This window comes from Stigmatopora nigra, chromosome 7, assembly GCF_051989575.1.
Source record: "Stigmatopora nigra isolate UIUO_SnigA chromosome 7, RoL_Snig_1.1, whole genome shotgun sequence".
NCBI classification, from domain to species: domain Eukaryota; kingdom Metazoa; phylum Chordata; class Actinopteri; order Syngnathiformes; family Syngnathidae; genus Stigmatopora; species Stigmatopora nigra.
Window position 1 is genome coordinate 16,161,709 of NC_135514.1, and position 22,759 is coordinate 16,184,467.

At 59.2% G+C, this 22,759-nt stretch overlaps 3 protein-coding genes across 8 annotated transcripts; 2 read left to right on the forward strand and 1 right to left on the reverse strand.

Moving 5' to 3' along the window:
* The first annotated feature begins 8 nt into the window (after window positions 1-8).
* LOC144199827 (uncharacterized) lies at window positions 9-1,168 on the forward strand. Its single transcript, XM_077721701.1, has 4 exons — window positions 9-226; window positions 288-613; window positions 682-789; window positions 875-1,168. Exons 1-4 carry the CDS (start codon window positions 175-177, stop codon window positions 896-898), a joined length of 510 nt encoding a protein of 169 aa, XP_077577827.1. The 5' UTR covers window positions 9-174; the 3' UTR covers window positions 899-1,168.
* Window positions 1,169-2,619: 1,451 nt separating this feature from the next.
* LOC144199594 (atrial natriuretic peptide receptor 1-like) lies at window positions 2,620-13,084 on the reverse strand. Its single transcript, XM_077721349.1, has 23 exons — window positions 12,275-13,084; window positions 12,088-12,201; window positions 9,852-10,602; window positions 8,745-8,926; window positions 8,546-8,659; window positions 8,060-8,195; window positions 6,562-6,656; window positions 6,015-6,150; window positions 5,842-5,926; window positions 5,662-5,785; window positions 5,527-5,598; window positions 5,383-5,460; window positions 5,059-5,163; window positions 4,906-4,977; window positions 4,658-4,829; window positions 4,411-4,566; window positions 4,148-4,316; window positions 3,901-4,047; window positions 3,703-3,826; window positions 3,574-3,642; window positions 3,319-3,493; window positions 3,146-3,244; window positions 2,620-3,067 (listed from the first exon to the last, which is right to left on the reverse strand). Exons 3-23 carry the CDS (start codon window positions 10,591-10,593, stop codon window positions 2,922-2,924), a joined length of 3,198 nt encoding a protein of 1,065 aa, XP_077577475.1. The 5' UTR covers window positions 10,594-10,602; window positions 12,088-12,201; window positions 12,275-13,084; the 3' UTR covers window positions 2,620-2,921.
* Window positions 8,742-19,873, forward strand: LOC144199592 (CREB-regulated transcription coactivator 2-like). 6 transcript variants are annotated; one of them, XM_077721347.1, is made up of 16 exons: window positions 8,742-8,905; window positions 13,970-14,272; window positions 14,985-15,089; window positions 15,193-15,303; window positions 15,369-15,430; window positions 16,009-16,077; window positions 16,751-16,848; window positions 16,925-17,010; window positions 17,078-17,154; window positions 17,237-17,487; window positions 17,603-17,937; window positions 18,069-18,209; window positions 18,280-18,441; window positions 18,526-18,597; window positions 18,688-18,814; window positions 18,922-19,873. In XM_077721347.1, exons 2-16 carry the CDS (start codon window positions 14,042-14,044, stop codon window positions 19,125-19,127), a joined length of 2,133 nt encoding a protein of 710 aa, XP_077577473.1. In that variant the 5' UTR covers window positions 8,742-8,905; window positions 13,970-14,041; the 3' UTR covers window positions 19,128-19,873. The 6 variants fall into 6 exon arrangements, with proteins under 6 accessions (XP_077577473.1, XP_077577467.1, XP_077577468.1 ...); XM_077721341.1 differs by lacking the exon at window positions 8,742-8,905 and having other exon boundaries at window positions 13,811-14,272; XM_077721342.1 differs by lacking the exon at window positions 8,742-8,905 and having other exon boundaries at window positions 13,811-14,272; window positions 18,283-18,441.
* The last annotated feature ends 2,886 nt before the right edge of the window (window positions 19,874-22,759 follow it).

Genomic DNA, 22,759 nt, shown 5'->3' on the forward strand with positions numbered 1-22,759 from the left:
TTAAAGCCATTTCCCTCACAAACTTATCAGATACCGTCGAGAATGATACACGTCCAATCCGTCTAGCATCCACGGGAGGGCGCTAACGAGGCCGCACCCCGCCGGCTCCGCCTTTGCGCGGCCACTCTTTTAAAAGGCCGTCGGCGTAGACTGGCCCGCTCACTCGGCCGGAAAATGCGGACTTGGACACCGGTGCTGCTGCTGCTGCTCGCCGTGGAGATGGCAGGTCAGAGGTCAGAGATCACGCCGCGGGCCACGGGTCCTGACACGGCTCTGCATTTTACCAGCGTGTTTAGGCACGGACGGTGTCTCCGGCGGGACCACCCAAACCACCGGCCAGCTGGGGACCACTGATGCCGGGACCGCCGCCGACCGGGTGACCACCACCAATGTATGGACCAGCGTCAACGCAACCACTCATGTGAGGACGACCATCGGCGACGGCACCAGCGCCAACAGCGCCAACGGGACCGGCGCCAATGCGACCACCCCGGGGGTCACCACGAGCAAGGCCGTACCCCCGAAGGGCGGCGGCGTTCCCGGTTGGGGAATCGCCCTTCTGGTGCTGGCCGCCGTCCTCCTGGCGCTCCTCCTCCTCATGCTAATGGCTATGGTAGCGCTCCCATTTGTACTGCTTACGCGTAAACCTAAAAGCAAAAAGCCACGTTTTCTTCCTGTCAGATGTCGTGGTGCTGCTGCTGCAACGGGGGGCGTCTCAAGCACCCCGACGACATCCCGCTGTACATCACGCACTCTCGCTTGTGGAAGGGCAATTCCACCCCCGCCTACGTGAGTTTCCGCAACTCTTTTTGGGGACTCCATATTGGCGGGGGGCCACGCCGTCGGTGGTTTTTACAACTGTGTCCATTTTCAGGAGAACGCCACGGCCCCCGAGTGAGGAGGAGCGGCCCGAGTGGCGGCGGCGGCGCCCCTTTTGGGCCGGGAGGCCAACGGATGACGAAGCGCCGCGACCAAGCCGACCGAGACAAAGTGGAGCGGGAGGTGCGGCCCGGGCGGAATGCGCTCCTTTTGTGCCCGCGTCCCAAGTCCAAGTGGTACCGAGCCCAGTCCGCAAACGTTCCTTTTTGTCAAGTTGTCAATCAATCAATCAATCAATTGATCCAATAATAGCTGCCTTGTTCACTGGCCTTTTTACGGCGCCGCCATTGCATTGGGATTTGATTTGTTAATCAGAGATTTTCTTGTTTTTCTTTACTTGAACAAATCTATAAAAGCATTGTACCATTGTTACCTATGATATATATTGAAGTGGTCAATCATGGGAATTCCTTCAAATTGATTTGAATAATGAATATACATTTCAATGAAAGGAGAATAGACGTGGCTGTTTTTTTTTTTTTGCTCTTTTTTTTAAATCATGAATCATTATTTTACCTTCCCAAACAAACAACAACAACAACAATAGGAAGGGTCATGTGAACAGGAAACTAAATCATAGCCTTATAGTTTTTTTTAAGAATAAAAAATAGTTTGGAGGGGAAAAAGGGGTTCAGACAATTTTGTGAGTGAGAAGAATTCCGTCTGTATTAAACAGCACTTTTAAATACATGCCGAAAACATATTTGTCTTTGCTCACGAACAAGTTTGTCTGAGTCGCGTGAGAAAATGTCACTTGGATTTTGACGACCGGGAAGAAAGGCAAATATTCAAGCGGGACAATATTTGACTTCCTTCCTCGGGAGAAAAGAAGAAAAAGGAGCTAAGTTGCGGAGCGTCGCCTCGCTCATGCGTTACCGCTGGCATCCACGCGAGGGCGTCAACGAATCGCCCTCTCTCACGTAAACACGTCATCTCTCCTATGATCAATCGGGTGACAGGACGGGGTCGACGCCCCGCCCAACACGGCCACAGCGGCGATTCAAATGACGAATGCGGAAGTACAAAGAAAAGCAAAAGGAAATGAGGGATTAAAAGCGGCCACGACGGAAATCCCAGGTAAGACTGAATCAAAAAGTCATTGAAACTCTTTCTTTGCCTAGTTTGACAAGTTGTTAGATGTGACCCCGTAGCCAGGCAGCCAGGCAGGCAGGCAGGCCAAGCGGATCCAAGTGTTACTACTACTTGGATCCGCTTGGACTACTTAAAAGTCCAAATGGACGAATGGCGCTGCGCGTACGCAATAGAAATGTTCTCAACTTTTCTCGAATGGAGCTAAAATGAGATCAGGAGATCATTTTTCAAATCTTCATTTCATTTCTCAAACTATTTCTTCCACAAATACACGCGACGGTGAAAGAATCCAATGCTACCACGAGACAAATAGCCCGGAAAATGCCACCCACGGCCAATCCGCCGGAGCCACCGAGAGGACCGGATGGAACGAGGACCGGCTGCCGACCCTCCCCGTGCCAAACCGTTCCGGCTCGGTTTGACGGCACGGAAACGCCGCCAGATGGCCTTGGTCGGGATTTGGCCCGGTGCCGTCCGGTGGCGTTCTTCCGGATTCCGTCCGCGGTCCACTGCACGTTCAGTGACGGACAAAGATGAAGGACGGGCCAATGTAAACGCGCTCTGTGGCAGCGGGGCCCGGGACCCCCTGGGCGACCCCCTGGGCGACCCCCTCGGCGTCCCCCTCGGCGTCCCCCTCGGCGTCCCCCTCGGCGTCCCCCTCGGCGTCCCCCTCGGCGTCCCCCTCCCTCGGGACCACGCACCATCCCGCTTCAGGTGTTCCGGGCGACCCGAGTGCCGCCCGAGACTCGATGGAGCGGGCCGTCACTCGCACCACGTGACCGCCGGCGCCGCCGCACGCCTTTTGGGACTTTGTTTTGCCGCTTTGGTATTTCAGGCTTTCAAGAGAAAAGAAGGCAACCTCCCTCGCGGGTCCCTTGGCAACAGGAAATCCAAGGCGGTCTCCCGGCCGCACCCGACTCCCCCTCGGCCGGGGACATTTTGGCTGGCGGTCATTGGTCGGGGCTTTCTCCCAGCAGCCAGTAGGTGGTCATCTGGCCCTTGCCCTTGACGTGCACGTCGCCTCGCAACTCCAGGCGGAATCGGCCCGACTGGCGCAGGACCTGGCGGGCCGCCGCCGACACGTGGATCTTCAGGGCTGCGTGCGGAAGGACGGAGCACGAGCCAGGTGAGCCGGGCCTTCCCGAGGGCCCGGCCCCAGCCACCCGCGTCCCACCTTCTCCGGTGGACTCCATCCTGGACGAGGTGTTGACCGTGTCGCCGAACAGACAGTAGCGAGGCATCTTCAGACCCACCACGCCGGCGCACACTGGACCTACACGTGGATTGAAAGGGTTGAAAAGACGCGGGCGTGGAGGTCTGGCCCCGCCCGCCCGCCCGCCCACCCACCGCTGTGGATTCCGATACGGAGCTTGAGCTGCTCGTCGGGACGGTGGCGGATGCGGAAGGTCCCCACGGCGTCCAGCAGGGCCAGGGCCATGCGGGCCACCTCGCGCCCGTGCAGCTTGCCGTTCCTCACCGGGAGCCCCGACACCACCATGTAGGCGTCGCCGATGGTCTCCACCTGCGGGGCGGGCCGCAGCCCATTTGCGCTAGACGAGGGGGGGGGGGGGGGGGAGTCTGCGAGGGGACCTCCGACCTCACCTTGTAGACGTCAAAATTGTCGATGATGGCGTCAAAGCACGTGTACAGGTCGTTGAGCAGCGTCACCACCTGCACGCCAACCACGGCAAAGAGGTCACTCTTAACAAACAGAAAGACGGCGGCGCTCACCTCCATGGGCGTGCTCTCGGCGGAGATGGCGGTGAAGCCCACGATGTCGCTGAAGTAGATGGTGACCGAGTCAAAGGCCTCCGCCTGCACCGTCTCGCCCCGCTTCAGCTGTTCCGCCACCGAGCTGCGGGGAAACGGCCGTCAGCCGGGGGCCGTCCTATCGCGCCCGTGCTTATCCGGCGGAGGTCGGTCACTGACTGAGGCAGGATCTGGTAAAGCAGCGTCTCGGCCTTGCGCTTCTCCTCGTGGTAAGCTTGCGTGCGCTCCTCCACCAGCTCCTCCAGGTTGTTGGCGTACTGCTCCATGCGCGACAACAGGTTGTCCAGGATGTTGGTCCGAGACTCCCTTTTTTGAGGCGCACCTGGATTATAGTTTGCCGGCCCAAAGGTGGGTGGCCGGGGTGGCCGGGAGGTTCCGCCACCCCCCCCCCCCCCCCCTCCCTCACCTGTTGTGCTTCCGCAGCAACATCCGCACGTGGTTGAACTCGGGTCTCTCGGTGGCTTCCTCGGCCCAGCAGCGCTGCATCAGCTGGCCCAGCTCGGGACTGTGAGCACGCGGGTCCAGCGCCGGACGCAGGCACGGCCAATCGCCCAGCACCACGCGCTCCACCACCTCTGCGGGCCGGCCGGTGGATGGGGCGTAAAATGAGAGAAATGAAGGGAGGGAAGAGGGGAGGTGGTCCGCGGTGACCAAAAGCCAGACACCCACCTTTGGGGCTCAACGGCTCGCCCTCCAGGTAGAAAACCCCCCGGCGCAGCGCCACCTCCTGGAGGATGATCCCGAAGCTGTAGACGTCGCCCTTCTGGCTGCCCTGAGGGGGAGGCGACTCCATCCGCAAGAGTTCCGGAGCCATCCACAGCCGCTCTGCGTGCCAAGAAAGGCCCAAATGCAGTCGGTGGGTGGGTGGGTGGGTGTCCATCCTCTGGGAGAACGGATCCGAGCGTAGGACGCTCACCAGAGTAGTAGGCGTGGGCGTCCTTGGCCGCCGCCGCCGCCGGGCCCCGGGCCCGCAGGCTGCTCAGGCCGTAATCGGTGATCTTCAGCACGAAGCGGTTGTCCACCACGCAGTTGGACGACTTGAGCTTCCCGTGGGACAGCAGCACGCTGTTGTGCAGGAACACCATGCCCTGGCCCAGCCGCGCAAACCACGCTCACATTTGACCAGAGAATGGAGAAGGAAGCGCGGCGGCGGCGTCTGACAACCTTGACCAAGTCGTTGATGAGAGAATATCGGAACATCCAGTCCAGAGTGATGCTCTCGTTCTCCAGGATGTCCTACGCCAAGAAGGACCGGGCGGGCCATTGGAATGCTTTTACCGTACGTACACGAGCGGGGATGGGAGCTAAGTGGCTGACCTGCAGGCTCCCTCTGGGACAGTACTCTGTCAAGATGCAGGTGTTGGGGGGGTCCACGCAGGCGCCGATGAAGCGGGTCAGGTGTTCGTTCTGAACGTCCCGCATCTGTGGAAGAGCGGCGCGTGAGGCGGGGCGTGAGGCGGGGCGTGAGGCGGGGCGTGAGGCGGGGCGTGAGGCGGGGCGTGAGGCAGGGCGTGAGGCGTCACCCTCGGCCAGAATGGCCGCCCTCACCGTCCAGCGGGCAAACCCCGACCGAACCGGCCACTGGCGAGCGGCTCTTGAGTGCAAGCAAAGCTTTTTGACGGGTCTCGGAAGGTCACTCACGTGTTTGAGCTCGAACAGGGCCTTCCTGTTGAGCTCCACGCGTTTCCGCTCGGTGTACTTGATGGCCACCAGGTTCCCCTGCGGGCCGCCAGCAATCGACCAATCAGACGGCCGGCCGGCCGCGCCGGGCGGACGGAAGCCCACCTTGTAGTAGCCCGTCTTGGCGAAGATCTGCGCCTGGCCGTCCGTCATCAGCGAGCCGTAGTTGGAGCCCCTCTGCGGAGACGGAGCGTCACGCCTCTGCCGGCTGGCTAACCGGGCCCGCTCGCCCGGACGTACCAGAGAGGGCGTGGTCCTGCCTCCGCCGCCGTTGCCGCCGGCTTTTTCCGGGTTGCCCGTGCGGACGTCGTCCCACGAGATCCGCCACAGCTCGGCCACCAGCTCCTTCTCCAGCTTCATCCTCCTGCCGGTTTCACCGTTTGAGTCGGAGGCCCCCGGGACCGCCTTCGACTTCCTCACCTGTAGACAAAGATGGCCACTGTCAGGGTCATGGTCAGCACGAAGAAGACCAAGATGGAGGCCAGCTGCGGGATGGTGATGGTCCCTGTCGGCGCGGTCAGAAAGAGAGAGAGAGAGAGAGCGCGGCTTGTCAAGGTAACGGTCAATCGAGACGGGCGGGGGAGACCAGTTACGGGCGAGGCAGGCGGGGTTGTCGTTGTTGAAGCCGCATTTGGGAACGTCGGGGGGAATCTTTCCGCCGGGCCACTGCAGCGCCGTTCCGGGAACGGCCGTCAGGTTCTCCTCCAGGGTGTTGTACACCAACGCCACCTAGAGGCCGAAGCGCCAAAGACATGGGCAAAATGACGTTGGCGGGGATGCAACGCCACTCTCCACCGTTAGAGGGAAGCAGCGGAATGAGTCTGAAATTTGACCCAAGGGGAATTGAGGCTCTTTTCCAATGAAGTTCTCAATTGAATCATCTTTTTTTCCAAGACCAAAAAACTTCATATTGTCTTGACAGCGATAGATGTCGGTTGAAGAAGAAGGAATATTTATAAAAAATCTAGTATTTGAAGGCGCTTTTAGCAGCGCGCCAATGTCCGTCCCGACACTATGAGTGACTCTGCTGTCACGTCTATGGATAACAATGACAAATACCTTTAGAGTAAATGATTTACTCCCTAACCCATCCACACACACAGGCATACACAGATGGTTTGACAGGATTGCGGCACGTGCCTGATAGACGCTGGTGTTGGTGTCGACCATGTCCCACAGAGCAAAGTCGGTCTCTCGGTCCCCGTTCTCGTCCAGATGCAAAGTCCCGGTCACCCCTGCGCGCTCACAAACAAACAGACAAACAGACAAAGAAAGCAAGCAAATCTATGTCAGAAGACTTGACGGAATCCCCAAATGTACAGAAAATCGCCTCGTTATTAAAATCCTCCAATTGAAAAGGAAGGAAGATTCTTAAAGGCCCCACCCAATATGAAATGAAAGTAGCCTTTTAAAATGATAGGGCGTGACCCCCAAGGCCACAGGAAATGGCCCCCAAGTGCTCCACAATGAACAGGAAGTGTTAAAAGTGGCCCGCAGGGAAGGTGGAGGCATTTTTTCCTAAATTCCTTGCCTTGACGTTGTCCCCAAAAGGCAATACACTATGTGTGCTAGCTCCACATAGCAGCAGCACAAGAGGAACATTTCCAGCAAATGATGAAGGAGATACATTTGGAGATCCTCTACGTCCCTCCGCAAAATTTGTCTCATTTTAGTTTAATTCAACACATTTTATTACTTTTAAACCACTAGTTGGGTGTCACTTTGTTAATAGATGGCCAATTAGAAGAAATAAAAGATTTTTTTTCCAATCCAATATCCTGTTTTTGAGGGTCGGAACCGATTCAATCGGACCGAACTGGGTCTGGGAATGGACGAAGCTGGTCGTCGTATGTTGAGCTACCCCTGTCATCTCCACGCTTTTTTTTCCTCTCCAGAATCTTCTGGCGTGCCCGTGGTAAACGGCCAGGGAGTGAAATGAGTGGGCCCTACGTGCGTCACCTAGCAATGACCCGCCCGTAAATTAAGAAAAAGGAAGTTGCCGACAGACGGGCCAGCCGGCCAATGCGTCAGGGCAGACGGGAAGGGGGGGGGGGGGGGGGGGGATGACGACAATTGGGCAGCCTTTGCACCCACGTCCATCGCCGTCGTGCTTTTTTTTTTTCTTCTTCTTTTGCTGGCGCAGCTGCCAGTGAAAAAAAAGGGGGGGGGAAGGGAAGGAGGGTTCAATCTAATCAGGGAGGCCGAAGCCGCCGATGGATTGACGGCGCCATCGTCGGGGGGGAAATAAAGGCGGGGCTTTGTGCCTGCGTTAAAAGATGGGGCGCTGAAGGTTGTGTGTGTGTGCATACGCTTGTGTGTGCGCGTGTGTGAAGACATTCGAAACAAACAACGTGACACTGATGATGGATGAGACGCTAATGGAGGACGCGCCAAAACAAAGAGAAGACACCAAGGACAAATAAATCCCGGCCGTCATGGAAACAAACGCATGCCCATTGACATGGAGCCATTTACGTGCGCGTGCACGTGCGCGTGCACGTGCGCCTCTTCCCCTTTGGGCCGGTCGGGCCCGGCCGGCGCCGCCATTTCATCGCCATTCAACCTCTGGTGGATGGCTCTCGCCATCTTGTCGCCAAGCTGAATTTTAGGACGGTTATTTCTCAGAGAAGAAACTTACCGTGAAAGGTTCTGTTCCACATCCTGCGGGTGACGGAGCTCCCCGCCGGACGCCGGCCGTCCTCCGTCATGCTTTCGTTGAGGGCGTGCGCGTAGAGCAGCAGGCCGTCGTAGAAGCCGCCGGCGATGATGTTCATCTGAAACGGGGAAGGAAACGGCCCGTCTTCACTCGGACAAACATTTCGCAAAAAAAAGCCATCCGAGAGCGGGAGGGAGGGAGGGAGGGACGGCCGGCTCGGACGTTTTGTCCTCTGGCGCAAATCACAATTTGGACCGTGGTTTGCGTGGGGCGTGAGAGAGATGGCTCCTGGGCCCGGGCCGCCGCCACCGCTGTTGACCACTTAAAAGCCATTAGCGTCCCGCTCTGCCAACCGCCGACCGGCCGTAACGCAATTAGACGGCAAAGCGGCAGACCACGTTAGCTCATCTTAACTTAGCTTAGCTCGGCTCAACTCATAGCTTAGTTTATGTTTGTGGGGGGACTCACCAGCGAGTCGTCCACGGTGAAGTTGAAGTCCTCCTTGGCGTCTCTCTTCAGGTCGGCCACAAAGTCCTTGTACTCTGCGTTACGGGGCTCCCGATAGGTCAGGATCTTCACGCTCTGGCCCAAAGAACAGCCAGGTCACACATCACGCTCCTCCTCCTCCTTTCCGGGGCTCCTTCTTTCCAGACGGCGGCGGCGTTACCCGGAAGGCCTCCTTGGCCGCGGCGTCGTCGGCGTCGCCGCGGCGCCACGGCCGGCGCGACTTGAGGCTCTCGCCGAACACGTCGATGAAGAAGAAGACAAACTGCCGGTGGGGGAGTTGGGCCCGCCAGAAGTGGACCATCAGCTGGCGGAAGACGTCGGGTGAGCAGCACACGAACATCACTAATTGAAAAAAAGATGATGATGATGATAACGCCGTCCAAAGCATTTGCCAAACTTTTTGCCATCTTGGTGAGGACGCCAACTGTCAAATGATTGGCCTTATTGTGGTTGTTGTTGTTGTTGTTTTGGCCCCCGTGGGGGAAAGCAAATTTTTGCTTTTTTATGTCCGGATGGAAGAATGAGGCCCAATTCTTGGCGCCTTCATTGACCACCGACCGGTCGCTCGCTCGCACGCACGCACAGCAGGAACTCTCAGCGCCGCTATTGTTCCAGCGTCAGGAAGCCGGGCGGGCAGGAAAAGCCGCCACCGAACGCGTTGCTTGGCTGCTACGGGAAGCGGAGAAAAATGCCCGCCATCTTTCTTCTCCGTCTTTTGCACCGATGGCCGGGGGCAGAATTGCCAGCTAAATTTAGGGCCACGGCCCGCCCGGCGAGCTGGCCTGGCGGCACGGCGCCGCTCTTTCTGGAAGTTACTGGAAGCGGCGTGTTTGTCAGGAAATAGCTGGACATCTGATAGGCAGGCGCCGGCCGCTTCCATATAAGGACGCGGGGTGCTGACCTGGCTTCATCTCTCTCTCTCTTTCTCGGCACTTCTCGCCGCCAACTTTCCCACCCGTGGCGGGCCTACGTTGGATCGGCCTCCAACGTCCGGCCAGTATGCCGACGGCTCTTTCTCAGCCCCGACGCCGGCCTTTCCGAACAAACACGTCAGCGCGGCGGAAGCTAATCAATAAGCAATGACCCCCCCCTCAGCAGATCGGGTTCCCCTTCCCCCGGCGTCGGCGCCATTAGCGCCCCGCTCCGCCGCGGCCGAAACACGAGCCCGAGCGCCTCCCGCCCGAGCGCCTCCCGCGGGAGCGCCGTCGCTCCGTTTAAAAGGCGCTTTTTTTTTTTTTGGAGGGGCGGGGCCGCCCGACCCACCCACCTCGGCTGGACTGCACGTCGGCCAGGATCTGCGTGTAGTTGATGGCCTGGCGCTCCTCGAAGACGCTGACCAGCAGCGTGGCGTTGAGCCCCCGCAGGCCGGCGTACAGGCCGTCGGTGGCAAAGTAGCAGGGGCGGTCGTCCACCTTGTCGTCGCCAAACAGCAGCATGAGGTGGCGGCGCCAGTCAAAGTGGCGGCACAGGCGCTCGGCGAAGCGGCCCAGCTTCTTGTGGGTGGGGCCGGTGTTGGTGACGGACAGGTAGCTGTCGGCGTGGAAGGCCACGGCCGGCGCCCCCGCCGTCAGCATGGGCACGCCCCAGTGGGTGGTGAAGCGCCCCACCGGCGAGGAGGTGTAGCAGCAGCCGGGCCCCACGAAGGCCCAGGGGTTCAGGGCCAGCTTCAGGTCCACCGCCACCAGGGGCGCCACCGACTCGGAGCACGAGCCCTGGCCGTCCTCGCTGCTCTGGAAGCGGTAGCGCAGGTTGGCGCCCGGCAGCAGGCTGGGGTCGTCGTTGACCCGTCGCACCGCCCGCTCCAGGGCCGGGCCCACCCGGGGCCAGGCCCAAGGGTAGGCCGTGTTGCTCCCGGGAAGGATGACGGCCAGCGTCACGTTCACCTTGGTTTGCGTCGCTGACGCCGGCGGGGACGGCGGCAGCAGCGACAGCAGTAGTAGCAGAGGCAGCGGCCCCCACGCCGGCCCCCACGCCGGCCCCCACGCCGGCCCCCACGTCGCCACCATCATCTCGGCCGCCTGGGAACGACGGCAGAGAAAATAGCTGAGGAATGCCTGGGCGCAAACACACATAAATTTAACGTTGACTCCCGTTTGAGGGTGAGGGTTCATCTCGTAAATTGGAATTGCCCCCCCCCCCCCCCGGATCGTGGTAAAAGACATCATCGGGAACATTTCAAATCAACAGAAAATCCCACGTGGCTGCCCCAAATGATGCGGTTCCTTAGGGGTCACCTTTGGGGAAAAGCCAGCGCTGGATCCGCAAAAGGCCCTTCCGCCGCCGCCGCCGCCATCTTGAAAATGCTCCGTCCCTCTGGTGCATTCCTCCTAAATTTAGCCACGCAAATCAAGTCCAAATGTTTTCTCCACTTGTTCCCAGACTCATTTGCAAACGCGTCATCCGTCGGTCGAGATCCGCATTCGGTTTTTTTTTCTTCTTTCTTTTCTGTTTCTTTTGGAATGGATCGCGCGCCGACGATTGGACCGGCCAAACCCGGCGCAAAAAGAGCTTTGGAGGCGCCGGGGCGGGCGCCCATGTTGGTGGCGTGCGCAAACCATATTTCCGTCAAGGAGATCCGACCGTGCGCTCAATTCGCACAGAAGCGGCCAAGCCAACGTGGCCGCCACATCAAACGTTACGGTTGCGATTGAGTACGGCCGGGCACCCGGCGTCTGGCCACCCGTTCGATTTGGATGACTTTAGTCCCACTTTTTGAGCGTACTTTAAATTGTGACTTCCCTGGCCATTTTCCGCTTCCAGCCCTCCCTCGTCCCGGGCCGTCTCTGGCCCGGCGGCCGAGGAAACGCCGAGGCTTCGGATGGCGTGGACGGCGCCAGACGCCCGAGCCACTGGAAGAGGGCAGCGAGCGTCGTGGGCGTCCGGCGGATTGGACTTGTAGTCTGGTGGCCGTGTGGCCGCGAGGCTACAAGAGTAAGTACTTGCTATTTCTACATAGTATTTGTGCCTTTGGTCAAAGTGCGGGCGAGGACGGGGCGTCCCCCGAAATGCCCCGCTAACAAATGGTTGGCCGTCGGAAAGGTTAACGGCGGCGCCGGGGTCACTCGCCCGCCCGGGTCAAGCGGTTAGGAATTTCACGCGTGGCTGGTTTTGCTTCCTTTCCAAAAGGTCACGCCCATACTTTATGTCCCGAATGCGACGTCACGCCAAACGCCGGACGTCCAAATGCGTGGAAAGTGGGAGGGGCTGGCGGCAGTCGAGCATTTATTATTATTATTTTTTTTAAATCCTTGCTTATTTTGGTTTCCTTTATCTGGGATCCATCCATTTCTTTGAGCTCCGTTATCATCCTACTCTGTGTTCCTACTTTAGATTTTTATGGCTCGCGTTTACGATCTCTTGTTATTTTTTTATTTTTATGCCGGACGGACGCGCCGATGCGTGTTTCCTCTTTTTGCGTGGCTTCAATTTGGGCACCGAGGGGCGGGAGCTAATGGACGGCGTGGCGTGGCGTGCCGTGCCGCTAGGATTGAAATTTATCTTACCTCAGCTCGGGGGATCCGTCCGGCCTTCCGGTCTTCATTGGCCGGCGCCCGCCGAGGCGCACGTCCCCGGCGGCGTTCCCATTTCACCACGGAAAAACTAAACAAACCCAAAAACTAAGAAAAACAAAAACACTCAACAAAAATGATAAAGCCAAAACAAGTTGTTTTTTTCCCCTGCTTCACATGCCTCCAACAAGTCGGCGGAAGGACGTCTCTGCGGCGGGAGACGGCGGACGGGTGGGCGTCGGGGGCAAAAAGGCCCGAAGGCGCACGGCGATTTGTCAAACGGCGGCCGTTGCGCGCACTCTCGCTGGCGGACCGGGAGAACAATCTGATCGACCGCCAGACTGGCGAGGAGAGGAAGGGAGGGACGGAAGGGGGAGGGCCCGGGTGAGGGGGTGGGCGGGGGTGGGCCTCGGGAGCCCGCCCGGCCGGCGGGGAACGCGCCGGAGAGAAAGGAAAAGAAATGACGACAGGAAATGAGATGAAGGCGAAAGATAGGTTTGTCGTTCGCCGTCCGTTACCGATGAGCGATATCGGCGGCGGCGGCGAAAAAACAAAAGGAAAGCCACTCTCTCATAGCACCCGTCCGCTCGCCATCGTGGTCATTTGTGCCGTGGACTGGTCTCTGATGAAAGCCAATACCCGGCGGGGGATCGGGAGGCTGAAAAGACCACGGGCGTGCTCTTATCTTTGGGAGGCCCGTCCCGGCCTTCCTCGCTTCTTTTCTCGCCCGGCCCTTCTCTTGAATGATTGATGAAGCACTTTGCCCGTCACGTGACCTTTCCCGCCCGAGCGCCGCTCTCCGACCTGGTCCACGACCGGCACCCAACGTCGGTGCGCCTGTACCGGAGCCGGTCCAAAAGGAAACTCCTCAAATCACAGTGACATCCTCCCAGAGTGCCACCTAGCGCTAGGAGTAGGGAGGGCGCCAAATGGCTACTCTGGCCCAAAGTCCACGCGCCCGCCGCAGCCGCGTCTCCGCGGAAGACCAAAGGCGGCGAGTCACCCCGACGTGGTTCTTTTAGCGGCGAGACGCCGCCGTTCCGCCCTTCTCGCGGCCACGTGACACTGGCCCGGCGGGGGTCCCGGGTTCTCCTTCTTCCCGCCGGGCCGGCCGGCTGAGGGCCCTGCGCTAAAGGTCAGCAAAGGTTCACGCGGAGACGAGCGCAGTCGCCCCCTGCTGGCCGCCCTCCATTATTTAAGGCCTCGGCATCTTATTACGGGCTCGACCGTCACACGCTGCCATCTTTTCCTCATCATGAGCCGAGCAAAAGAGAGAAAACGCTTGTGTGGTATGTGGTTGCTGGATGGCATTGGGCGTCCCACCTATCACGCCACCACCGTCTTTGGCGTCAGTCATCCTCCATACCGCTCATCTTTGAACGAGTTAGGGTTGCTGGAACCTAACCCAACTGTCTTGGGGCGTAAGGCAGACTACACCCTAGATTTGTCACCAGTCAGTCGTAGGGCACACAGAGACAGACAAACAACCTGTTGTTGTTGTTGTTTTTACTGCAGTAGCAAAAGACGATCGGCAGGGTGCGGGCTGCCACTCTGTCCAAAGCAAAGATTGCAGGTGCAAGACAGATAACTCACTCAGACATCAACTCTCACTTTGCCTTTGATCGTCGGATAGGGGGGGGGGGGGGGGGGCTTTTTGCTTTGTGACTTACATGAGAAGTTACCGTGGCAACCGATCAACACAATAAACTGTAGCTGTCCTAATCTAGCAGCACGTCCGAATAGTTTGTGCCAATATTTGGACATCGTTATACGAATGCTCGCTCGTCACGTTTTCGCAAAAAAGACGGCGAGTAAATGTATTGAAGGTCACCCGGGTGACAATGGGCCGTCTAAGGTCCCCTTTTGTCCCTCACAGGTCATTGAGTGTCTTCGGGCGCGTCCAAACGTGGCCACGGAAACCGAAGGCGGAGTGAGCTCTCTCGCGCAGATGCCATCTTGGAAGCCCGGCGCACGTCATCGTGCTGCGGTGGCGGGCGAGCGCAACATGTCTGCGGGCTCAGGCGGCCCAACGCCGGGACCCGGCGGCGGACCCGCGGGGGTCGGCCCCGGCGGCTCCAACCCCCGCAAGTTCAGCGAGAAGATCGCCCTCCACACGCAACGGCAGGCGGAGGAGACGGCCGCCTTCCAGGAGGTCATGATGGACATCACGTCGACGCGGGTGAGCGAACGAGCTAGCGGCGCCAACCGGCCGGAGTAGGCCTCGGCCGGGACTCCGGTGCCGTCCGTCGGCCCGACGGCTCCGGAACCCTGGCGGAGGTCTGCGCGGAGAGCTCCTAAGCCCCGTCTCGTCGCCTTTATCGGGCTTCACGCATGAATTGGGCACCGCTTCCGAGAATCGTTAGCCTAATTAGCATGTTAGCTCGTACAGCGGCTAGTTGGCTTGTTTACTATTTGAGCGAGCTGTCAAGCAACGCACGCCGACGCCGGAAGCCGAGCGCCCCATTGGCAGCGGCTTTTGCCTCACGCGTGCGCGGCCGCCTCTTTCTTCGGACGCCTGCCGCCCGGCTCCCGAACACATTTGGCCGAGTTGGAAACCTTCCACAAATCGGCTTTTGCTGCAAAATGTTGTACTCGGAGGCCTCTGGGGAAGAAGCAACGGAAGCGCTCGCTCGGTCGTTCGGAGACTTGCAACGGTTTGGGATGCGAATGGATACGACCATCTGGCCAACGTTTCCCGTCTTTGGCAACATTTTTTTTAAAGTTATTATTATTATAATAAATATATTTTTTTAGCAGAAAGGGCCAAGCACAAGTGACTCGCGAAGCACCATACTTTATTTTTAAGCCGCAATACTTGATGCGTACAAGTGGCAACATTTCTCGCCTATCCTCGTTTCTCTTTCCTCTGATCTTTGTTTTGTGGTGTTCAGCTGCAGGCTCAGAAGCTGCGCCTGGCCCGCACTCAGGGCCCGTACTACGGCGGCTCGCTGCCCAACGTCAACCAGATCGGCCGGGGGGGACCTCACGAGCAGCAGGTGAGTGAGTGGCCGCGGCGGGCGTGCAGGCATGGGAGGGAGGCGCACGCTCAAAGCCGCCGCCTTTGAGCGTGCGCCGACCGCCCGCCCGCCTTCCCCCCAGGTCCCCTTCCCGCCCGAGTCGGCTCGCGCCACGCGTCACCACGGCTTGGTGGAGCGCGTCCACAGGGAACGCCGCTTCGTGTCGCCCGTGGGGCCCTACCGCAACCGACAGGTAGGTTGGGCGGATGGAAACGGAGGCGAAAGGGGCTCTCCTCACTGCGTCCTCTCGCCCTATAGGTGGACAACGTTCCCTACAACTACTCCTACTTGTCCCCGCCCGCCGATCCCAGCTGGAGAAGGTAACGGCCGTCACCCCCGTTTGCTACTTTGGTGGCGTTGGGAATTTGGGACTCTTCCCCTCGTATCGGGCGCTCGCCCGCCTTTGGCTTTTGTCGCCGTGGCGCGGGCACTTGGCTGCTACAGGTGGCTAGCGTGGCGCTCTTTGTTGCCGTGGCCTTCGTCAGGAGAAGGGCCAGCGCGGTGGCGGCGGCGGCAGCCATCTTGGTAGGGGCAGCTTTACCAAGATGGATGCCTCGTTGAAAGCTTCAGTCTTGCGAGCGCACGCGGGGCGCCACGTCCACCATTCCCAACACCGCCGAAGCAGCGTAGCGCTAACTTGCTAGCCCGCCCGCCGCCTAGCCGCTTTCCCGCTGGCCGCTTTTCTAACCAGGGGGGGGGGGGGCTGAGGCGATACGCACGTGGCGGCACCGGCGCCCTCCCTCTCTCTCTCTCCCTCCCTCAAACACGCACACGCTTCCTGGTCGGGTCGGTCCGTCTGGCGTCTTTTCCCTTCTCCGTCTGTGACGTCGTCCTTTCGGGCCACCGCCGCCACCGCGGTAGATAACGTGGCGTTTTTGTTCTTGTGGATGGTCCAAAGGAATTGGGGCGGAATCTTCCCGGGGGCAAAAGGCCACTTGTCGCGTCTCCCGAGCACGGCGCTCAGCAGGTGAAGTCCTCTTCATCTTCCGCCATCTTTTTCCACCCACCATCCGCTCGCCGCCACTCTTCACTGACCTACCTTCTGCTCTTCTGTCTTTTCTTCATCTTGTGCAAAGTACATTGCTATTGCAATCCCCCCCCCCCCCCCCCCATCCATCCATCCATCCACACACTTTGAGCCATTGCAGCCTTTTCTTTCCAATTTGCCCCCCGACTTTAACAGTCCCGACAAAATGGGCCCTCCTTTCCTCTTTTCTGACGGCGCCAACGTTTTGTGTTTCTGCCCGACAAGTTGGTCTGTTTGGACCCCAAAATCCGCGCCTTGGCGGCCCTAAACCCGTAAGAAACACAATCCTCCCATATCGGGGGCTAAAACAATAAATAGGAAGGCTTTCTCCCGAAAAAGCGGGCGCTTTTGGAATTTTCTTCCTCCTTTCCATCGGTCCATGGGCTCCTCCCAGGCCCCGCCCATCTTTTATTCCGGGGCACATTCTTTGGCTTCTTTCCTCTTGTCCGGCCGACTTCCCGGCAGGTAAGTTAGCGTTCGTCGACCGCGCCGGCGGCGGCCTCGGGGACCAGGGACGCGGGCGAAAAAGCCCGGCGTTCTCCGGGAGGGGCGGCGGGAGAGAGCGAGGCCCCGTGCCGGGCTGACCCGCCGTCCATGCGTTCCTGTGCCACAGGACCAACTCGGACTCGGCGCTACACACCAGCGTGATGAACCCGCCACCCGGCGACCCCTTCGCGGCGGGAAACCACGCCCTCGGCGGAAGACACAACGGTGAGAGCCGCCGACTTTCTCCCGTCCGTCGGTGGGTCGGTCGGCACGGCGACGTGACCTCCCGCTCTGCCCTCAGTTTTCCCGTACCCCGTCCCGCCCATAGAGGAGAACGTGATGGAAGACGCCAAGCTCCTCCCCGGCAAAGCGTGGGACGCCAAGAAGGTGGAATGGGGCGGGGGTGCCCCGCGGCCAGCCGTTGGTTGACCCAAGCGGACGTTTTTGTGTTCAGTTTGCCATGATGAGCTCCAGACCAAAGTCGTGCGAAGTCCCCGGCCTCAAGTACGCCCATTTTGCCAGCCGGCGGCGGTACCGACACGCCGCCCGTCGCCGCCGCCGCCGTAAGGGGCGGGATTTTACTGAAGCGGCCCTCCCCCTTCTCCCCGGGCAGCGCGTTTGTGTCGCCAGAGCAACCCTCCATCCCCAGCCACGGCCACGCGGCGCCCCCGGCGCTCAACATCAGCGGCTCGCTGCCGGACCTTTCCAGCCTCCACTTCCCGTCGCCGCTGCCCACGCCGCTGGACCGCGACGAGCCCGCTTACCCCGGCGGGGGCAGCGCGGGCAACCTGGCGTCCACGCTCACCCAGCTGGGCATCGACGGCGACCTGGGCGAGGGCCCCTTCCGCCTTCGCCACCAAGCGGGTAGGACGCCGTCTGTCCCAGAACATAATGCCGTGGCGAGCAAAGTGGCGGAATGGCGGCCGGCACGCCATTGCGACGCTTTTGTCACGATCGGATGGCTTTGTGACCCGCCCAGGCGTGGGGGCGGGGTCGTTTGGGGGGGCGGCGGGCCACCCGTCCCTGCAGTCGTCGCTGAGCAACCCCAACATCCGGGCGTCGCTGAGCGGGAGCGGGCGGCCCTTCGGCAACTCGCTGAGCTCGCCGTCGTCGCTGGGCTCCTCCCCCTCGGCGCGCGGGCCGTCCGGCAAGCCCGCCTCCTCCTACGCGGGGGCGGCGTCGCCGCGGAGACGGCCGCAGCCCTCGCCGCCGGTGCCGGCGGACCCCCGGAGACATCACGTCAAGCCCTTCTCGCCCGCCTTCTCGCCCACCTTCTCCCCCGCCGTCTCACCCGCGCTGTCCTCCATCAGGCAGGTAGGTGGCGAGCGTTTTTCTTCATGGGGCTGGGCTTGGGTTAAAAAGGATTTGAGTTGAAACAAAAAGCCAGTTTGCGTCGAGACGTAGCCATTGGAAGAAAGGCAAATGGGAGGGGCATTTGTTTGCAGGGCGTGGCCCTGGACACCAGTAAGATGGCGTTGGAGCAACGCATGGCTCAGTCCTTCCCGCTGGGACCGGCACCCCAGCGGCCTCCCCTCCTGGCCCCCCATCCGGCGCAGCCGCAGAACTTGCTCGCCGCTCAGCACTTTGTACGTCTCGCTCGTCGTACTTGTGATGAAGCCGGAATTGAGGATGTGGGGTATGGGTTGTGTGCGGCAGCAGCAACAGCAACAGCAGCAGCACGCCAGCAGCGCCTGTCAGGTGGAGAGCGGCGTGGCGTCGGAGCATTACCACCTCCACGTGGGCGCGCGGGCTCCAGTCAGGCGAGAGGCGGAGGCGCAGAGGAGCGCCGACCCGCACTCGGCCCCCGACCTCTACCACGTGAGTTTTGGCCGGCCGGCCGTCCACCGGTGGCGTCCGTCTCTCGGCCCACTCGGGACGGACGTTGTGTGGGCTGTCTTCCAGGACGCCCTCCTCAACTCTCTGCTGGACGACCCCTACCTGAATCTTCAGCTGGACGGCAAAGCGGCCCAGCAGGTACCGCTGCCGCGCTTATTCCTGGCATTTGGCGGGCTCGGCCAGAGTTTTAATGGCCGACTGACCGCGTTGGCTTTGCGGCCGCCGCAGTTCCCCCCCGCCGACGGCCGAGCGGACGCGGGGCGGCAGTCGGGTCTCCAGAGCTTCCTCAACGAGCAGAACCTCAACTACGGCAACGACGCCCGCCGCCACAACGTCCCCAACATCATTCTGACGGGTGAGATCGGGGGACCGGGGGGTGGGGTGGGGGGGGGGGGTTATAACGTAGTCACCCACCCACCCATCCATCAATCCATCCTTTTTCACGTGGCCGTTTGCGCGCAGGCGACTCCCCGCCGCCGCCGCCGCCGCCGGGCCTGTCCAAAGAGATCACCAACGCCCTGGCCCACGTGCCGGGTTTCGAGATGGACCCGTTCGCTCTGGACGACCCGCTGAGGATGGACGCCCTGGAGCTGGACATGCTGGAGGGCGACCTGATGCTGGCCGACCCGGCCGTGGAGGACTCCTTTCGCTCCGACAGGCTCAAGTGAGCGCGTGTGGGAGGCGGCGGGACCGACCGACCCGAAGGGGGCCCGTCCCGAAAGAGTGGCCTCCTTCCCTTTCCCACAAATCTCCACCCAATCTACCCCCCAAAAAGGGATGTTTTTTTTTTCCCGGCCCAACGGCATTAAGCGGGACCAAAAGTTTCCCCGTGCCGCCTTGCCCCTCCCCCTTTCTAGGCTTGATGACGGATGATTTTTTGGGGCCTTTTTGTCCAGCAATTGTCAGCGCTTTTGTTTGCGTACTGGCCACTTTGCTGCGCCAGCCAGCCAGCGGGACGGTCGGGTGGCGGCCACCCCCCCATCCCCCCCCGGCCCAAATGGGACAGGATGCTCCCGGGTGGGCACGTGCGCGCGCTGGCGCTCGCACACTCAGGAAGTCCTGGCCGGAGAGAGAGACTCTTCCCAGATTTGCCCTGGGGTGGGGGTGAGGATTGTGGGTGGGGCTCAGGTTTTTTCCCCAAGCGCTTCCCGTCTTTTGGCGCTTTTATGCAAGCGAGCCAGCCGGCGGGCGGGCGGAAAGGCCCTGTTTTGTCGCCCTTTTTACACGTGGAATGTTGCGATGGGTCCTCCGTCGTCCGGCTGCCCCCCCACCCCCCCTTTTTTTGTGAGCCGGGACGTGGTTATTTCTTTGTACATTTGAATGTTTGCAAAGCAGCTGACAGAGATTTATAAAACTGTTACTTTGTGCTCTCTTTGGGTTTTTTTATGCAGAAAATAAAGTGTCAAATGTCAAAGGTGGTGCCATGGCAATTCCTTTCCAAAGTATTTCATTGTTGTGGTCACCAATGGGTCAGAAGTGGAAAGCATTTTAAAAATAAATGGCCAAGTGTTTCCTCATCGGATGACATGGGCTTCATCCGAGGGACTATTTGAGTGGTGCTCATAGAAGTGGACAGCCAGACCTTACCAAAGCTTAAAGCCTATTTATGGCTTCCATTGTCATTTTTGCCGTTGGAGACATTTTATGGAGCAACGGGATAGGTTGCCTCACAAGACAGAATGTGGGATTTGTGTACAAATCATATGGAATCATAGGTCGAATATGAAGACAGAGATTATAGACGTTGCTTCAAGCAAGTGGAGTACACTTGGTTTGTCGTCACGGAAGCTTCCTCAACAGTGAGAGGGGGCGGCGCCCCCGTCGTCTTTTTCAAACTCTAACCCTAACGCGACAGATCCTAACCAGCAAGTTGGCTCGCAAGTTTTCGGCCAGCATCTCCGTGGCGGCGTCTTCATCCGTCACCAGCGTGGGCGGCATGCTGGTCGTCACACAGGTCATTCCCCCTAGACGGCAACTCCGTCCCACTGCCGAAGAACGCCGAGTTGGAGGTCCGGGAGAGCCCCGTCCGTCGGCGAGGGGCGCTCTCGGGGTGAGTACCCGGGAGAAGACGGGAGGGGACGGGACGGGACGCCCTTGTCCCGCCCTCACCTCGACTGACGTACCTTTTCAGGCGATCCAGGTGCTGGTGGCTCTGCTGTGCGTCCTCTTCGGCCTGACGGGCATCTCCCGCCACCTGACGCCGCACTTGGCCTTCTGCGCCGGCATCTGCGTAAGTCAGCTTGGGGAGAGAGTGAGTGAGAGAGAGAGAGAGAGAGAGAGAGAGAGAGGTGGAGAGTGCCGTACGCACCTCGCGTCTGTGTCATATGGCCGCCCGGTCAATTCACGTTGAATCGCCCATCTCCTGCCTTCCGTGTCCAGTTGTTGGCGTCCGGCGGGTCGGCGCCGTCGGCCGAGAGGCGGATCACCGGGATGCGGGTGAGTCTTTCAAAATGTAGCAGTCTCATGCCTGGTTTTTCCTTTGTGCACGGTTGGTAACTATGGCCAATTTTCTGTTTTAGCATCAAATTCAAATGAAGATGATATATTATATTTTCTGATTTCCCCTTTTTAAATCTATAATTGCCATTTTTATCCATTTAAAGAAATATATATATCTAAATATTCTATCTAAAATGGTCTGGCCCACATGAAATGGAGTTGATGTTATTGCGGCCTGCCTGCGAAGCAATCCCAGTTTGACAAACTTGTCATCAAGTGTAGCAAAAGCTTGCGGGCAGCCCGAGTCCGTCCGACCAACTCGCTCACAAGAATGATCGGACGGCTATTGTCGTCAACGGGATTGAAAGAGTTTTTGAACAAGTCGACCCGACTCCAAGCAAGCGTCGTGTCCGCCAGCTGTTCGACGACCTTTTATTTTGTCGGCCACTCCACTTCCGGCACTTCCGGCGGCGAGCCGAGCAAGATGGCGGCGCCCGATGAGCTGTTCGTGTGGGAAGGAGACTGGGGGCTGCCGTCCGTCAACAGCGACTGTTTAATGCTTCTGGTCGGTCACCTTTTTCTTCCTCTTTGTCTTGATTTTTGGCGGCGCGCGCTATCTTAGTTGAGCTGCTTCCCGGATAACGTGAGCGAGCGCCAAACTAGTAGTCCTGACGTCACTATTGTGCGTCACACAGAAAGGAACTTCACGCAAATCTACTACTACTACTACTATACCGTATTTGTTTTTACATTGAATAACATGCTAGCCAATAAATACAAACATGGTCTTTCCATTGAATTTGAGCGCGATAACTGTTAATTTGAGCAGGTTATGCATGTTTAACGTCAGGACAGGTTATGTACAGAATAGCCGTGGTTCGTCCACCAGCAGCCCGAGTGACAGCTGATCAGTCCATCCGTTTTCTCCGGGCAAATGTTTGTGGCACATCGTGTCAATGTGTGCCGTGCTTTCGTCTGTCTGTCCGGGCAGGCGTACGCGCAGTTTTCTGGCGCTCCTCTCAAAGTTCACAAGGTGTGCAACCCGTGGAGATCTCCGGGAGGTGAGTTGCTATTTCGCGGCGTTGCCGGCAGGGGTCGGTCGCCCCCCCTCCTCCTCCTCCTCTTCACTATCTCTCCCCTTGGCCGTCAGGTTCCCTCCCGGCCATGAGGACCGCCGACAAGGAGGCTCTGTGTCGACCTTCCGACATCATCATCCACCTCCGAAAGCAGGCAAGCCACGGGCCCAACCAGCTTTCCTCCAAAAAGCGCCACCACGCGTAGCCATCGTCGTTGGCAGCAAAATTCTAGAAAGTTGGAGCCATTGTTGGTTGAGCGTCATGTTTGGACTGGCTCTATAAAAAAAGAAATAAAAGCATCGGGCATTCATAAGGGAACTAGAAGCTTTTGGAGCGCACTCATGGGTGAAATATACAGGAAGGCCGCACAAATTGACCAAAAGGAAAAGTGGCCAGAAATTCAAGGCAAATCAATAAGAAGGCACCCAGAAGGGAGCCCAAATCAACAGGAAGTGACCCGGAGTTGAACCCAAATCAATAGGAAGAATGCCCGGTAAATGGGGCCCAAAATAAACAGCAAGTGACTCCCACGCAGCAGTTTACCGACCCTGGGCGTCATGGCCAACGGGGATAGACGTCCGCTCGCACTTCAAAGGGATTGGACGTGGGGGGGCCGTCTTATTTGTGTTGGCTGATGAGTTGAGTGGCGTGCGTGCCAGGCAGGCATTGACCAAGCCAGGCGTCACCCAGCCAGACGGATGCTTGCTAAGATTTTCCTGCGCCCGCCGCATGCTTCCATCTTGTGACCCAAATTTTCCTCCCCCGAAGCACGTTACTAGCTAGCC

Bases quoted from the DNA above. Each gene is read 5' to 3' on its own strand.
- LOC144199827 (XM_077721701.1), top strand. From the start codon at position 175: ATGCGGACTTGGACACCGGTGCTGCTGCTGCTGCTCGCCGTGGAGATG. The intron at 227-287 runs GTCAGAGGTCAG...GCATTTTACCAG, and splicing joins GCTCGCCGTGGAGATGGCAG to CGTGTTTAGGCACGGACGGT. The intron at 614-681 runs GTAGCGCTCCCA...TCTTCCTGTCAG, and splicing joins TCCTCATGCTAATGGCTATG to ATGTCGTGGTGCTGCTGCTG.
- LOC144199594 (XM_077721349.1), bottom strand. From the start codon at position 10,593: ATGATGGTGGCGACGTGGGGGCCGGCGTGGGGGCCGGCGTGGGGGCCG. The intron at 6,657-8,059 runs GTAAGTTTCTTC...GTGAGCGCGCAG, and splicing joins GTGGAACAGAACCTTTCACG to GGGTGACCGGGACTTTGCAT. The intron at 4,830-4,905 runs GTTGTCAGACGC...CGGCTGGGCCAG, and splicing joins TCATCAACGACTTGGTCAAG to GGCATGGTGTTCCTGCACAA.
- LOC144199592 (XM_077721341.1), top strand. From the start codon at position 13,868: ATGCTCGCTCGTCACGTTTTCGCAAAAAAGACGGCGAGTAAATGTATT. The intron at 15,090-15,192 runs GTGAGTGAGTGG...CCTTCCCCCCAG, and splicing joins GGGGACCTCACGAGCAGCAG to GTCCCCTTCCCGCCCGAGTC. The intron at 16,849-16,924 runs GTGAGAGCCGCC...CTCTGCCCTCAG, and splicing joins CCTCGGCGGAAGACACAACG to TTTTCCCGTACCCCGTCCCG.